Below are 15,490 nucleotides of genomic sequence, written 5' to 3' on the forward strand. Positions count from 1 at the left end.
TACACCTTGGGGACAAATTCCACCCTCCTTTGGATACAACCGGTTTTCAACGAACCTACCCGGAACAGCACCTGTGTGGAGTTTCTAATACACCATTTGATTACTATGGTCACACTGGTATCTTCCGGAGAAAGAAATCAATTAAAGTAGATACCAGTTTGATAGAGCAAGAAGTTGAGAATGAAACTAAACTTGTAAATGTAAACTCAGTACATTCTCTATGAAAAAAGTTGTCATTCTCTCGCTTCAGAATTACCCTTTTTTCTTTTTCTTAGAGTTTTATAATACTGATTTAAAGACAAAACCCCCCAACCTTCCACACACACCTGTGTCACATTCCAGATGTAGAATCCACTGTTTAAAACAAAACCGAGTATCTCCTTTGCTTAAATTACTCTACCAGTTTCTGTAAAAGGACCTGAAGTTTACGGCGCTGGTTTAGCAGAGTCAAGAAGTACATTTAGCTGCAAAACTTAAGTCAGGTACATGCTTAAGTGCTCTGCTGAATTAGTTTCTCATAATACTTTCCTCCTCCACAGCGGAGTTCATGCAGTAACTTTGCTGGTCACTGACAAAACAGCATTTGGACACAGGAGACGATCGTTAAACAGCTTTTCCTCCTCCGGGCTTTTGAAATTAATACTTTATTACTTCATACAAGACAGTAAAAATAACAAAAATAATCCCACAACTTTTCATAAAAATTAAAAGGATTTAAAAACAAATCTCATTAAAAAGCCAAACGAACTTTGCACTTAAAACCAAACTAAAGAAACTATACACACACACACACTTTTTTAAGAAGAGATTATGATTTTCTATTTGATATCAACAGGCACTCTTCATTCATCATCTGCAAGAAACTAGGTTAGATCTCCATAGGCCACAGAGTTATTAAGTAAATATGCCACTGCTTCTGTGCCCTCCTTTTATTTCCTTGCTTCTTCAGTCTCATCTGGCTCTCTCTCTTGATGCTCTCTTTCCCACCTCATTTCTTTCAACTCTTGTCTGTACTTCCGTTCAATGAACCGTTTCTGATGGGCCATCTGGGGAAAGTTATCTGACACAAGGAAAAATATTTTACATTAATAAACAAACTGGTAACACAGAAAGCCTCAGCTCTTTTTTTTTTTTAAACTTTTATGAGATTAGGGGTAGGGGGAAATAATTTTATTACCATTTTTACTCATTTATTTCTAATAATCCATAGTAAACCAGAGCTGTGTGTCATAAGACTTTGGTTTCCTTATGATTTCCACATCTGTTTCTCCTGCTATAAAGCACTGCCAAATATAATAAACTCACAAAAATAAAATATAAAATCCTGGTATAGCAACATGGCCAGGTATTACCTGGATTTTACATTCTGTTCCCTTAGCAACAGGTGGTCGATACTGAAAAATGAATGTGAGACTACTGTCAATGCTGTCAGGGGTTTTTGTCTTGTTCTCACTCCGAAAAGTATGAACCACTGGTTCCAAGCATTGTACAGATGTTTCCATTATTATTTTAGACCATGCAGAACCCACTAGATGCCCCACATTATGGCAGGGTTCCTAATGGGAAAATAATAGTGTAGCAAAATGGAATGCAGTAAAATCTGTTCCTGAAAAAAATAATGCTTGGCTATGTACCAGACTACAGCCTTAGCGTAGTCTAAGAGCATGGATGAGTGAAGACTGGCTAAAACAGACTAGACAAGGCTGAGGTGGTGGAGAAATAGCTAGGGGGACAGATGCTTCTGATTTCAGACATTTGTCCATCAGCTGGTATGTACATACGCTAGTTAGAACCGAGGCTGTAAAACCAGCTTATATAATTGCTCTCAATTTAGTACACAGCTGACAGAATATGACGTTTTCTACATGACCAGGGTACTGACATTCATCTGTGCTCTGTGCTGCAGCGACCTGCACCCTCTAGCCGGTCAGAAAATGAAGGGGTGGTAGAGTACGTGGCAGTCTGCAGCTGGCGGTAAATCCTGCTGGGATCGCACAGAGTTCTGGGATCAGCACTGGCTACCTATCTGTGTCTGAGATGAACGCAAAAGGTTACTACACTGCCCTTTAAAGCCATAAAAAAAATCTGGGAGATGTCTCAGCAAAGGACTGCTCTCTGTCTAGTTGGCTGCCAAGAGAGAATTCAGCTGAGGCTCCTCAGGGAGGAGTCCCTTGGCACCAAGCATTTTCCTCCTCTTTCTGGGTCCCAGGCAGCACAGATTTGTTCAGCTAGAGAACACAGTGCAGAAGCCACGTGATCTGCAGGAGTTTGTGGTAGAGCAGAATGACTTTCTACTGCTTTGTTTTATTGGCCGGTGAAATTTGTGCCTTTTATTATATACTACAGGAATAAAAGGTTTATTCATCAGTTATTTACAACTCAGGCATAAGAGGGTATATTTATTTAAACCAGAAAGCAATCTAAACAAAAGTAAATTGTTTTTAAATTGCTGCTGTTTTTAAAAACACTAGTGCTTTGTTTAATGGAGTTCTGGGATATTTTGTTGCTCATGTGCACCATAAAATGAAAATCGGATTTTCAGCACTGTGCCTGTAACGTGATTCTTTAAGAACTCTGAAGAACTCAACTTGGTAGCAACCTGTTTGTTTATAATCCATCTAATACGTTGAGAAGGAAATTTATGTAATAAACTCATCATGGTTATCATATATATAAACAGGTACATGAAAATTAGTTGAAGTTAACAACTTATGCATTAAAAAAACCCAACAACAAACCAACCTCCACTCCACAAATATATACATAATAGAACAGGTGCCCATAGGGGCTGTAGAGCCTCCATCCCTAAAGATAATCAAAACTTGACTGGCAAGGCACTGAGAAACACGACCTAACTTGAAAGTTGGCTCTGTTTTGAGGGGCAGTTGGAGTAGAGACCTCTAGAGGTCTATTGTATTCAAACAAATACATATGTCAGAAAAGAGCTGTGAAGTCCTTGGACTGATAGGAGATGAAGCTCACAGCTCTCTGAGTGGCGACACTGTCACAAGAAAACACACTCAAAGAAAACTTCAGTAACTTTTTGTAGATATTCCGTGAAAAAGGGAAGTTACATTTTTCCACTTGTCAAATTTACTGGTAGTCAGGAGTATATGCCTAGCAGATGGATATAAAAAAGATTCTGAATTACAGGGATTCATTGTCTTCTGAAATTTTTAAAGCCCTGGGATTTCCACACGCAGAGATAACAGATTAAAAACCTTTGGCATCTGAGGAACGGCATGTCTTTTCTTCAAATCAAATGCAAAAAATGTACCTCCCCCTGTTCTTCTGAACAGAGAGCTTCTGCTGTACAAAATGCATGTAATCTATTTGCCTACAGTACGTCCACATCTGGCACTTAACTCAAGTGGCCAAAGTTCTTTCATGTAAGATGTTTGCATACACTCATTCCTTTCATATCCGAGACTCCATCTGAGACTCTCTTCCCCCAAGTAACTAGCGATAGGACGAGAGGAAATGGCCTCAAGTTGCGCCAGGGGAGGTTTAGATTGGACGTGAGGAAAAATTTCTTTACTGAAAGCGTGGTTAAACATTGGGACAGGCTGCCCAGGGAAGTGGTTGAGTCATCATCCCTGGAAGTATTTAAAAGACATGCAGATGAGGCGCTTAGGACATGTTTTAGTGGGCATGGTGGTGTTGGGTTGACGGTTGGACTCGATGATCTTGGAGGTCTCTTCCAACCTTAATGATTCTATGATTCCATTGCAATGAAGGACTGCTCCCGTGCTGGCTATCCTGTGCATAATTTTGCACATCTGAGAGATGCATACACAGATCACTGAATCCTCAGCTGATATAAGCTGTTCTTAACAGATAAATATTGACTTACATTGGTTGGGGATGTGCCTGTTAGATTTTAACCTAGTCTACCGTATAATCTGAGATCAAATTTTATTTTCTAAATTGGCAACTGAAAAGTAATTTTCCTCCTCCCCTAAATTAGAGGATGAGACAACCACACCGTCAGAGACTAAGCAGTCTTATCCCACCGCATATTTAAGCATGGAAAATCTCAATGAGACTTCCCTGCACAGGGTTCCAAGTTGCAACTTCTGTAGCTGATCAACTCCCTTCTAAAAATACCTGTTGGTATCATATTAAATTCACCTATTACAAAATTGTCTTGAAAGGACTAAAAGGAAAACCTGCTACTCAGAAGCTGACAGCATTCAGCATAGACATTCTGTTCAAATCTTATCCCCCACAAAACCTGCACCTCACCTCACTAAAGACCAAGGATGTAAACTATAAATTATTTCCTTTGTTGCCCAAATATCTTACATTTTTCAAGTGCGTCCATTGCAGCTCCCATTTCTGCTTGCTGAATACTGTGAAAGCCAAACAAAAACATGTTACATGAGATCTAAGTTGTACAGAATAAACTAAAGTTTCTGACAAAGTGGAACACTAGCTACTCTTTTGTAATAAAACTCTTTGGATAACCAGTAGCTAGTAATTCCCAGAGTGTATGATATGTCAGCCTTTCCATAAATATATGAGCAACAGCACTACAGTTCCAGTAGAATGTTTTTAAACTTAGATCAATAACACTAACAGAATATTCAGGTCCATTCTTCACTGAAGTATTTGCTTTTACTTGAGAGAGAAAAAGGAACAAAATCACAGAGGTGTGAACGCTATAAAATCAATGATATTTTTATAACCACCACCAGATTTGGTAGCAGAAAATAAGACAAGGTCTTTGGGGTTCCTGGTTGAAGTCTTTGCAACTTTAGAAACCATTCTAAAATGCCTAGAAGTAATAACATCAGAGAAAAAAAACAAAACTGAGAGCCTTGCACCCTTAACTTGCCAGGTTAAGTTGGACAGTAATGCAGTAGCAAAGCCAAAGATAAAGTCACTATTTCCTGGAAGCTGTTCTGCACTTTCTAGTCAGAGCGCCACAAATGGGTTAGCATTGCTAGCCACCTTGTAGGCAAGTTCACCAAAAAAGCTTAAGACCCAAAGTCATACAGATGTTGAACACTTCAGGTATTCCTGAGGCAGAAACTCAGAATAGCTTGAAGAAGGCTCTATAGCTTTCCTTTTCTAAGGCCAACCACACACTTGTCTATCTCCATGGCTAGTCATTTTGCACACTGCCACACTCAAACTTTAACACCACGTGACTGATTTTTCACTATACCTTGGGCCTTTACCACATCCTATTCGTTCCCCTTTGAAGTAAACAGCTACTGTGTATGTCCTGGCATGAGACGGTCCCACTGTCTGCAAAGTCCTGAAATAAGAAAGATATGATTTATTCAAGCAGGAAGTATTAAAAACCAGAATCTGTTTGTGGCACATACATCACCAAGCTTTCAGTCTGGTCAATATATGTAGCGGAATTAGTGCAAAGCACGGAGCAAGGGTTGAAAGATGCCTGTATAAATCACATTAAACCAGAGATTACTAGTATGGTGTGCAATAAAAAGGAGAAATTTACATAAAATGCACTTTGTTTATACTGGTTATATTTATTCCTCCAGGTTCACTCAGGAGCACCATATGAAAATTAAAACTTTAACCTATAAGCAAAAATGCAAACTATAACACAAAGTGCTTAAACACTGTGAAAACACTTTATAATAAAGTCATATAAATTGTGCATAGCTGTGCAATTGCAAATAATCACACAAATATGATTATTGTGTGCACTAAAATGTTAGTCCCTGAGAGTTGTGCAGTTAACAAGGTTTTAAAAAGGACTTTATATTGGACATGGTAGCTCTCTACATACTGAATTATCACAGTACAAATAAATTTTCCATCAGCTTTGAAAAGTTACAGTTTGTCACAAAAGAAACTTTCCATTTGAGCTCAAGTCTAGGACATGCATCAACAACCATCTAAAGGGGAAAAAAGATAATTCCCTAGACATGCAATGAATTGCTCCTTCTGCTGTTTCTTCCTGCTGTCCCAAATCTCTCCCCACTGTTAGCTTGAGTTCTGTCCACTACCTTGTTTCTTTTTGGAAGGAGCACCAATGTCACATCAATTTTTAAAGTATCTAACTATAGTATTCTGTCTCTGAGTGCTGTGACAAGAGCAAATAAAACCCACCCCAAATTTAAAAGCAATAGTACTGACTACAGTGAAACACATAACCCCAAGAAAAGGAATCTAACAAGATAATAGGAAGATAACAGCATATTACTAGCTCTAAGCTGTACTATAAAAATCAATTTATCATCACAGCAAAACAAAACAAACATTTGGTACTTGATAGTCAGTGGATTTTACAAGAATCAGGAATTGTTTCTTTTGTATTCATCTCCTTCACTCAAGACAAAGCTGTAAGCCCTCATATAGAGACACTGAGGAGTCAGATTTGCAGAGCATCAGTTGCAGTGTTAAAGCGATCGTATTTCTGATGTGCCCTGTTTGTCACTATAACTGAACTGCTACATGTCATTGAAAACTTTACTTCAGTAAATGTGACAAATGCACTTAGACTTTCATTCTTCATACCTTTTTGATATAATAACCCCAACAACATAAGCCTTGAACTTTCATAGCTTTTATCTCTTACTTTAGGGGCTAACACTGCACCCATCCCTACATTAATTGAATGGATATGAATGCAATATACAATCTGAAGTTCATTACTGCCTCTTTGGAGCAGCTATTATGCTGTTTTACAACTGAAGGAGAGAAGGGAGATCCGTCCCAGCCAGCTTCAGGTATCTAACTGAGGTGTACAAGTTAAGAGGTTAACTGCCCTGACCTCTTCTATCACTAAACAGGAGGACATATGTGGGCTGAATTGCGCAGCGAAAATGTCCAAAACTTGTGTTGCCCTTCAGTGCCTAACTCTGTGGATTAGAAACAGAGCCTACAATCAGGATGTGTAACACAAGGCATTTATTATTTTTGCATAATAATGTAGAGTGTAGAGAAACTTCATACTACGACTGGAAATAGAATGGAGGTATCTTGACTTCATATCCAAACAGCCATTGTTCCATTCATTTAATTTAAAATACTGCCATTCCTTACATTAAAAGAAGAACAAATATAGAATGATGCCAATGAAATACCCCATTCGAACATAAAAAATATATTTTCCCTTCAAACTGTACAAGGTAAAATGCTTACTAATTCTTCCTTGTAATGGCTTAAAACACCTAAAGCCTGGAAAACATTGGTTCAACATTTTCCATCTTCAGACAAAGAGAGACTGGAGGGCTTGGATAACGACAATAAAACCAAACTGTGGGAAGAATGTAGGGCGACTGATCACATCTTTCTCCATATACAAGAAAGACTGACAGCTAGCTTGTATCCATAACATGCCAGTTCTTACTTGTAAAGAGGAATGTCTGGCTCTTTTCCTTCTGTCCTGAGAGTCAAGCAGCACTGCTGAAGCTGAGATTTAGGATCGTTCCAATCTTGATTTAAAATAAACTCCTGTAAGAAGTTCACAAGGATGCTTTTATGATTGAGAGATTGTGGTGAGAGTCCAAAACACAATAATGTGTAAAACACAGTGGCAGGAAAGTAGGAACCTGACTGGTCTTACCTTTAGCCGTGGAAAAAAGCATACGTTCATGAAAGTGTGAACGTATTCCAAATCTTTATCAATGTACAGGGCAGCAATAAAGGCTGGGGGGAAAAAAAAAACCACAACGGACTGTCACTCATCCAAGGAGAACATTAATGGCTTGCACTTTTAGAAACAAGTATCTCCGAGTACTCTAAAGCCACACTCAATTATGTTTCACAGCAGTGATCTGATGAGGGTATTATTATCCTGCACACACAGGAAAAAAATAGACTTGACCAAGAGATTAAGTGACTTACCCAAATCCACTCAGTCATTTAAAGAGCTAGAAACAACATTCAGCTCCTAATCTCACATTTTAACCAGGAGACCATGGATACTCACAAATAAATCACTACTGGGTACCATAAAAAAGTATTAGATATAAATCACTCCTGTTTGTGTGCAATTTCCATTTGCTAAGAGGATTTGGCAAAAGCCAAGGGGTTGGAATGGCTCACAAAATACACCAAAATATACAAGATACAGATTAACTTTCTTTGCAGAACATTTATCACTGTTCCCACTTTCTTTGGAAAGAAGGTAGCACAAAACTTTCCTAAATAGGCTAAAAATAATTTAATTTCAACGTAGCTTTCCCTCTTGTGGAATGAACATTCTGAAACCTCCCCAAAACACAGTCAGATGAACCACAGAAACATTCACCTGCTGAAGGAACTACTTTATCTTCCAATAGTGACAAGAACATATTAATGAAACATTGAAACTGCTGTTAAATAGCTCAGCTCAGAATACAAGCTTTCATTTTCTAGACGTGCTTTTGACCTGGCCATCATGAACCCTCAATTTCTAAGCCTACAACTTTGTATCTGTATCTGCAATTACACCTCCTCCATGCTTTCATACAGACTTCAAAAATGTATGCTAGTGTTCAATAATCTGGCTTTCAGAGGTATAGGCATAATTCATTTGAAAACCTGAACATACATTTTTAATAGTGATTTGGGGGATTTCTAATGGCTTTCTTAAACAAGCCCCGAAGAAAAAGAAGCTGCGTAAGTACTAAGCTGTTATAACCAAATTAACTCACATTCCAAGAGATCAGCCAAAGTCTTAGTTCGAAGAGCTACAGGTCTTTTTGTCTTGTCATTAGTGATGGCAAATTCTTGCATACCCAGCTCTTCTGCCACTTTGGCCTGCGTCCTGTTGTTCACCAAAGAACTTCTCAACAGCTGCAACAGAAAGAAGTGCGACTCCATGGTAACAATTAGCAATGCCAAACTATAAAAGGTAAGGAGAGCTGGGCAAAAAAGTTACTTTTATCCTTGTAGCCTCTCACTTGTCTCAGTTTATTGACATTTTGTTTCAGCACACCTCAATGATTTACATAAGTACATACACATTCTTTCTACTGCTGATTTTTCCTTCTGTTTCAATTCTTCTCACCAAATTTTATTTATTCTATGGACGCATTACTTCTGTAGATATGTCTTGCATTTAAAATGCTTGTTTGTGAGCTTCTTTGCAATCATATACCATCTCTTCATCAGTCCTGTACTTTTTCAGCTAATCTGCATTTTTCCAGTTTACGTAATACACAGCTATATACACTTTTCCACATAAAGTATAAACATACAGCATTCTGGAGTCTGTAGAGCAGTCCCCAGTGTCCACCAAATAAGAAATAAATAGGCAGTAATTAAAACAAATGAACATTAAAGCAAGGCAGTCTAGTGTTTCAGAACAAGCAGATGAGGAAGCTGCTCCATTCATTTGGACAGAGAAGAAAATGCACAGCTGGAAAGCCTGTATGTATGTACTCTTTGCTCTACTGAAGAGCCTGTATGTACTCTTTGCTCTACGGAATGCAGTATAGCTGCGCCGATGCAGCCCTGACAAAGATCCGGCTCTAACATTTTCAGTGTATGACAATGTCCAGGACACCTGGTTCTCCAGCAGAGTTCCCTGAAGTGCTTAACTCAGGCTCTAGGCAGATTGCTTAAATAAACATAGAGCTCTGCCAAAGATACAATCTCATACAGCTTAAAGGAGTATTTTTGAATTTTAGGGTTTCATACAATTTTCTGAACCCCTGGTTAAGGTGAGCTTTTTTCCTGTTTGCTTTTCTGCTTTAAATAAAACCCCATTAATTTAAGAAGTTAGGGATATTATGGGAGGTGTGGGCGGGAGGGAAAGAATGTCTCTCTTTTCCACTGTTTATATATAATCTAGAGTTGAGAAGCTGCATACGTATTTTTTCTCTCTTTGTCTTCCATGTCACATTTGCTCAGCTTATTAGATCCAAGTTATATGCTACCTGGCTCCAGCATGTCAACTGAGCTTATGAAAATCAAGATTTATTTGCTGCACTTGATACTTCATCTCTGCCAACAGATAAATAAAGAACAGTATGTTCATAATTTGTTTGGCAATGATGTATGAAGCAGATACTCACAACTTGATCTTCATAAACTAGGCAGACTGCAGATAGGATTATTACCTGCCTCCCTAACCTCTGCTTAAACTCATCTTCTACTTGTTCCTTTCCAAAATTCTTCCCCTTTATGTCCTTAAGATAAATAAACAATACATCCCCCAACAAAATCCTAAGTACAATATGCAACCTACGAGACAGAAGTGCAGTATCATGTGACAAAAATCTGTTTCTTGTAATGGGAGAAGAAGAATCTCTTTTGCTGTGCTTGCAGAGTACTTATTTTGATGGGACCCGTAATCATGATTAGTAGGACCATGAACCAAAGAGCAACATATACACCACACAGTGAATTAGAGGTGGGAAAAAAAACAGTTATCCTTCTAGCACTGTGGTTATCAACTTGCTCCGTATTATAATTTGCCTCCTCTACAAATGTGATCTAGCAAGGCACTCAATTCCCCTTAATGATACGGGGAAGACATGGTACCTGTGCCTTCCCAGCAACTTTTTTAGAGCTAAGTCTCCACTCTGGCAACACACAGCCTGCATCATTGCAGTTGCTGTAACATGTGATAGATGCTTAACTGAAGCTTAACTCTAATTAAAAACCAATTTTTTTTTTATTTTTCCATCTTCACACAGCATACTACTACCCATGACTGTAGCATAAGCCAGTACTGGAGAAGCTGTATCTTCCAACAGCCAACAAAATTTCATCCTCTTTTTTGGCAGATCACTTGGATATTTCAAAATATGTAGACAAGACTACATTCTTCCTTTTTCTTAAATATAGTTAATTTACAGACATCTCTCCACAAGTAATCACTACACACTGGGAAGCCACTACATTGACAGTCAAGTGGAATCTTCCCATCCTTGACCAAAATTGTCCTCAACACTACAGACACCATTCAGCTGATGTTCCATTATTACTTCAAATGTATGTTCCCAGATAACAGGAGAAAGAGCTCAGTGTTTGCTGTTTCTCTTCAGATCCCACATCAGTCTCCTTTCTCACACGTCTCATTTCATTTGTCCTCCAATTTAAAAAACATTCTAAGACAATTTTCTTTTTCACTGCATGCGCATCCCCAGAGTTGAAATTTTATTCTGGGCATTGCCTACTTCTCCATAACTTAATGTGTTTTCAGCATCCATTCCACTCAACTTTGTAGTTTCCCCTACAAACTTGGACTGCGCAACTTGTTCTACTTGCCAACTCACTAATCATTAAATTAAGCAACGCAGAGATGTTCTGATCATTGTTCTGAGTATTTACACCCATTAATAGCAACACTTCATAGCCTTCCTGCCAAATAGTTCTTGAAAGATTTATCTTACTATAACAACACTGATGCCTACATTCTTAAAAGTCACCCACAAAGCAAAAAAACCCATCAATCTTGGATTTCTGCCTTATGTTTTTGCTTCCCTGAAGAATTAATATGACAAAGCTCTTCCCCTTTTAACTCTTACTTCAAAAGTTCAGGCTTTATCTACTCTGTCTCCCGAATGGTGCAGAACCACCCATACAAATGTAAATGCAACTTAAGATCTGGTGAAGAAAAATTAAAATTACTTTTAGTCAGAGCATGTACTTTTTTTCTTGTAAACAGCTTTAGCTCAAAAGACCCAAGAAGCATATTCTTGGAAAACATTGCCTGCTAGAGACTTAGCATTGCCGTCCCTTTATTGATTTGAAAAAAACACTCTGAGTAGCTAAGAAACCTACAGTGCTAGTTCCTAACTTTAACTAGAAGACTTGACTTACATTTTTTTATTCTAGTCAAGACTTGAAAACTAAGAAAAATCTAGTAAGCCTAAGAAAATTTCTTCCTCACAAATAAAGCCACAGCTTCAGTACTAAATGAATCAGTCAGGAAAAAAACTACATATATGACCACCCTATGTTTAAAGTACTGTAAATTGCTCAAAGATCCCCAAATTGGGTCGTTCAGAGCCCACGTAAGAGAGGCTGAAAGGCTACAGCGATCAGCAACAGATGACTATAACAATAGTAAAATTAAATTCAAAAGCTACCACAGGAGCTCCAGATCGAAGACAACAGGAAAACCAGACTAAAACAGGTTGTAAAAACTTCTTATCAGGAAACATAACCCTGCCTGGTTGCAGGTTCAACAGACTAGAAGTCATGAATAAAAAAAGTAATGTGATGTGCCTATTTAAATAAATGGTTTAAGACACCCATCTTTAAACAAGAACTAGTCTTATCTCCCAATTTCATCACTGACATCCTTAAAATTATTGATCTATTTCACAGACAGAACAAAGATTATTGCACTGGGCTCATAAATCACCATTTCCTATTCATTGCAGTGCTCATGACTTAAAATTAACAAAGCCTTATTAAGAGCAGTGGTTGCTGAGCCTTCTTTTATTAATCAAATCCAGAATAATTCACTAGCTGCTCCCATAATTTCAGTCTCCATCCCCACTCTTGCTTTTCCGGGAAGCATGATTGATGGCAGTCTCACCGTTAAGTGCCCTTCATGATGATCAGGGAAATGTATGAATAAATACTCTGTGGCTACCAACTGCATTATGGAGTCACCCAGGAATTCCATCCTCTGGTTATGGCCTCTGAAAAATGAGACATCAATGCAGCAAAATCAATAAGCACTCAGGGAGGAAAAAACAAAACCAGCATGCACACACAAATTAAAATAAGGAGTGCTCTGAAAGCGAGCCTCGCTCATTTCCAAACACATTTAAGATAATTTTCCAGTGTTAACCAGGTGAGATGAAAACACAGTTCATTACTGTTGTAACACCGACTTTCAGGGAGAAAGCAAATCAGGGTAGCTACATATAAACATAATTATTAGATCACAGATCTGTGACTAATTGAAGAAGAGCAGCAGCTGACATCAAGTTTGTAATGGGATAAGGTCTCTACCTGCAACTTCTTACAAGAAAGTGAACTAATGAATGCAACAACTTCAACAGAGATAAAGGTCTGTCCATTCACAAGAAATAAAAGGATCAGGGTTTAAACCCATGCGAGATCCTGGACTGGGTAACCACTGGTATGGTTCTACCATTTGCTTTAAAACAGGGCCTGGCAGCTCTACACACCACGGAACACAAAGGCTGCACTTGGACCAAAGATCATGATTTTACTTCTTTCCTCTGCCCAAATGTAGCTCCAAGTATGTTTTGCTACTTTCTCAAGAGTGACGTGCAAATATCAACGATGCAGGAAGCTCAGAAGAAACACTGGGACGGCACTCTAACATCTTTTATAGTCTTTCCTAAGGTATCCAATACCGACTACTGTCAGAGATGGGATACTGAGCCACGGGGGCTTGCGAACATAGCTGCTCTATTCTCTTCTGGAGAACAGATATAACATCTAGAGCTTATTTACAGATAAAGCAATCTGGGATACTAACAGAAAGACCAACAGAGCTACACGAGGACTCTTGCTGTGTACTCACAGAGTCAGATGGTTAAAGCCTACTGTCCTCAGAGTGAACGCACGTGCTAGAAGCCGAACATGAGTAAAGATGACTCCAATTGCATCCTCAAACTCTGTAAGCTTTTGAAGAACTGGAGAGGTCTCGATGAGCTGCCTATCAGTATTGGACTCCTGCAGCTGTAAATAAAATGAAGTGCCAACAATGACAAACTGACACTGGTTTAGAACTTTAAAGAGAAAGCCTTCTGTAAACCAAGGGCAAAGAATACAGAATACAGCGAACAAGTTGTTCTGTGGGCAGCTGAACTGAGAAAACCCAGTTTCCTCTGTCTTTTTGTCTTGGATAACTACCACACAAAGAAGATGTGAGCTCTGATGTATGCTTTTTTAACAGTTGAGGCATTTATAACACATTGCTTATATGGTCTTGTCTCTACGTGTGGATAACATGGGCTACTTATTTTCACAAAACATGTATAATTGTACGTGTCTGAGTTTTCTAATATTATCACATTGTTTGCAATTGAGCAAGAGATTCAAAAATTATTAGAACAGGCCTGGCAGACTTGACAGCATGTCAAGTCTGCCAAAGAGAGGCAAAACCCGAATCTATTTCTCCCACTTTCCTTCAGTATCAAAAATCAAGAATAAATACTTAGTCTATGAAATTCAAAAGGGCACAATAACACAAGAAAATTAAAATGATCACTTTGGGTCAGTATCTTTTCTTATCAGTTTCTTGTCTGATGTCCTTGATGTGGTGACACTGTTAAATGGCTTTCTGGAGCTGGGAAATAGCTTAGACATTTCTTTTGCTTTTTTGCTTCCTCATGCATAGTCCTTTATATTTATCTACACAGAATTTAATCTGCTTTTTTACTCCATAGTTAGTCACTCTTGCATTCTCGCAATGAGACTGCAATTCTTCACCCTGTTGTTGTCCCTGCTACCCTGAATAATTTGGTATTGTCAACAAAGTGCCACCTCACTGCTCATCCTCTTCCCTAAGTTGTCGATGCGAACAGCCTGTACTTCAGCAAAGATCCCTAGGGAAATCTGCCAGTGATCTCCATCCCTTGTTAGATGTGGTCATTTCACTCCTGTTCTCCATTTCTGATGTTTCAGCCATTCCTTTAAATCTTGTAAGGACTGACAGTATTCACTGGGGTTGCTTTTTTTTTTTTCCCCCTTCCTTTTTTTTTTAAAACACTTTTTTAAAAGCCTTTCATGAGTGCCCTTCCAACAGCCTCTTAGGAAACCCAGCAGACAGTATGATCTGCATCATCACACGCTTTTTTGTTTCCTCGAAAATCTCCTATTCATTTGTGAGGCAGGACTTGTCTTTACCTGTAGACTCTTTCTGAAGAGACCACATTTATCCACGTGACCACTAATATTTTTTTCATTGCTATTTCTGCTGACTTGGCTACTGCCAAATAACAGGGTTACAGGCCTTCAGTTCTGTATATCTTACCCAGAGCTTTTTTTTTTTTTAATTGGCATTTCATTTGCCATATTGTTATGGTGACTTTTAATAATTTTTAAAATGCCATTTTTCAGGCTAGCTGTGCCCAAAGGCCAACCTGAGCAGCCTGTGTTTCCCCTACTGGTAAGTAGAGAGCTAGGATGGCTTCTGGGACATGGAAGAAAATAAATTTTTATCACACAAGTTAAGGTAGTAGCAAGAAATGATAAGCTGCATATACTGACTGTCTCCAATCTCTAAGCAAAGTCCAAGTCGTCTTTGTGAAAGCAGAGATAAAGAGATTAAAATAAGAGAAAAGAAAAATCTAGAGTAAGAAGAATTTTCTTGGGAGCTTGTGCCACCATGCAGGATAGCTGGTGCTGAATCTCAAAAGTTTATCTTCCCATTAAGACTCTTTTCTATTTACACTCACAGAGAATTGGTTGTAAAAAACACTTCACGCACACTGATTTGTTGCTGAAGATTTTGACTATGTACCCATTACAAAATCCGTACAAATATATAAGACATTTCAGATGGAGGCCTCAAAGTGACCTTCTGTTGGAAGGGCGTGCTCATAAAAAGTTTCAAAGGAGTCAAACTGACTGCACAAAACATCAG

General features: G+C 38.5%; 1 protein-coding gene across 2 annotated transcripts in view; it reads right to left on the reverse strand.

Moving 5' to 3' along the window:
- Positions 1-610: 610 nt before the first annotated feature.
- The window catches only part of DROSHA (drosha, ribonuclease type III), a 71,003-nt gene continuing 56,123 nt past the window's right edge, over positions 611-15,490 (reverse strand). Inside the window, exons 24-31 of one of the 2 annotated variants that reach the window (XM_009326683.1) lie at positions 13,424-13,581; positions 12,461-12,566; positions 8,619-8,760; positions 7,547-7,629; positions 7,331-7,434; positions 5,171-5,263; positions 4,306-4,352; positions 611-1,060 (exon numbers count right to left, since the gene is read on the reverse strand). In XM_009326683.1, coding sequence (XP_009324958.1) covers positions 930-1,060; positions 4,306-4,352; positions 5,171-5,263; positions 7,331-7,434; positions 7,547-7,629; positions 8,619-8,760; positions 12,461-12,566; positions 13,424-13,581 — 864 coding nt within the window. In that variant the 3' untranslated portion in view covers positions 611-929. The remainder of the gene's footprint in view (positions 1,061-4,305; positions 4,353-5,170; positions 5,264-7,330; positions 7,435-7,546; positions 7,630-8,618; positions 8,761-12,460; positions 12,567-13,423; positions 13,582-15,490) is intronic. The other variant, XM_009326682.1, reaches the window with a different exon arrangement.

Source organism: Pygoscelis adeliae, unplaced genomic scaffold (assembly GCF_000699105.1).
Source record: "Pygoscelis adeliae isolate BGI_AS28 unplaced genomic scaffold, ASM69910v1 Scaffold6, whole genome shotgun sequence".
Classification (NCBI taxonomy): domain Eukaryota; kingdom Metazoa; phylum Chordata; class Aves; order Sphenisciformes; family Spheniscidae; genus Pygoscelis; species Pygoscelis adeliae.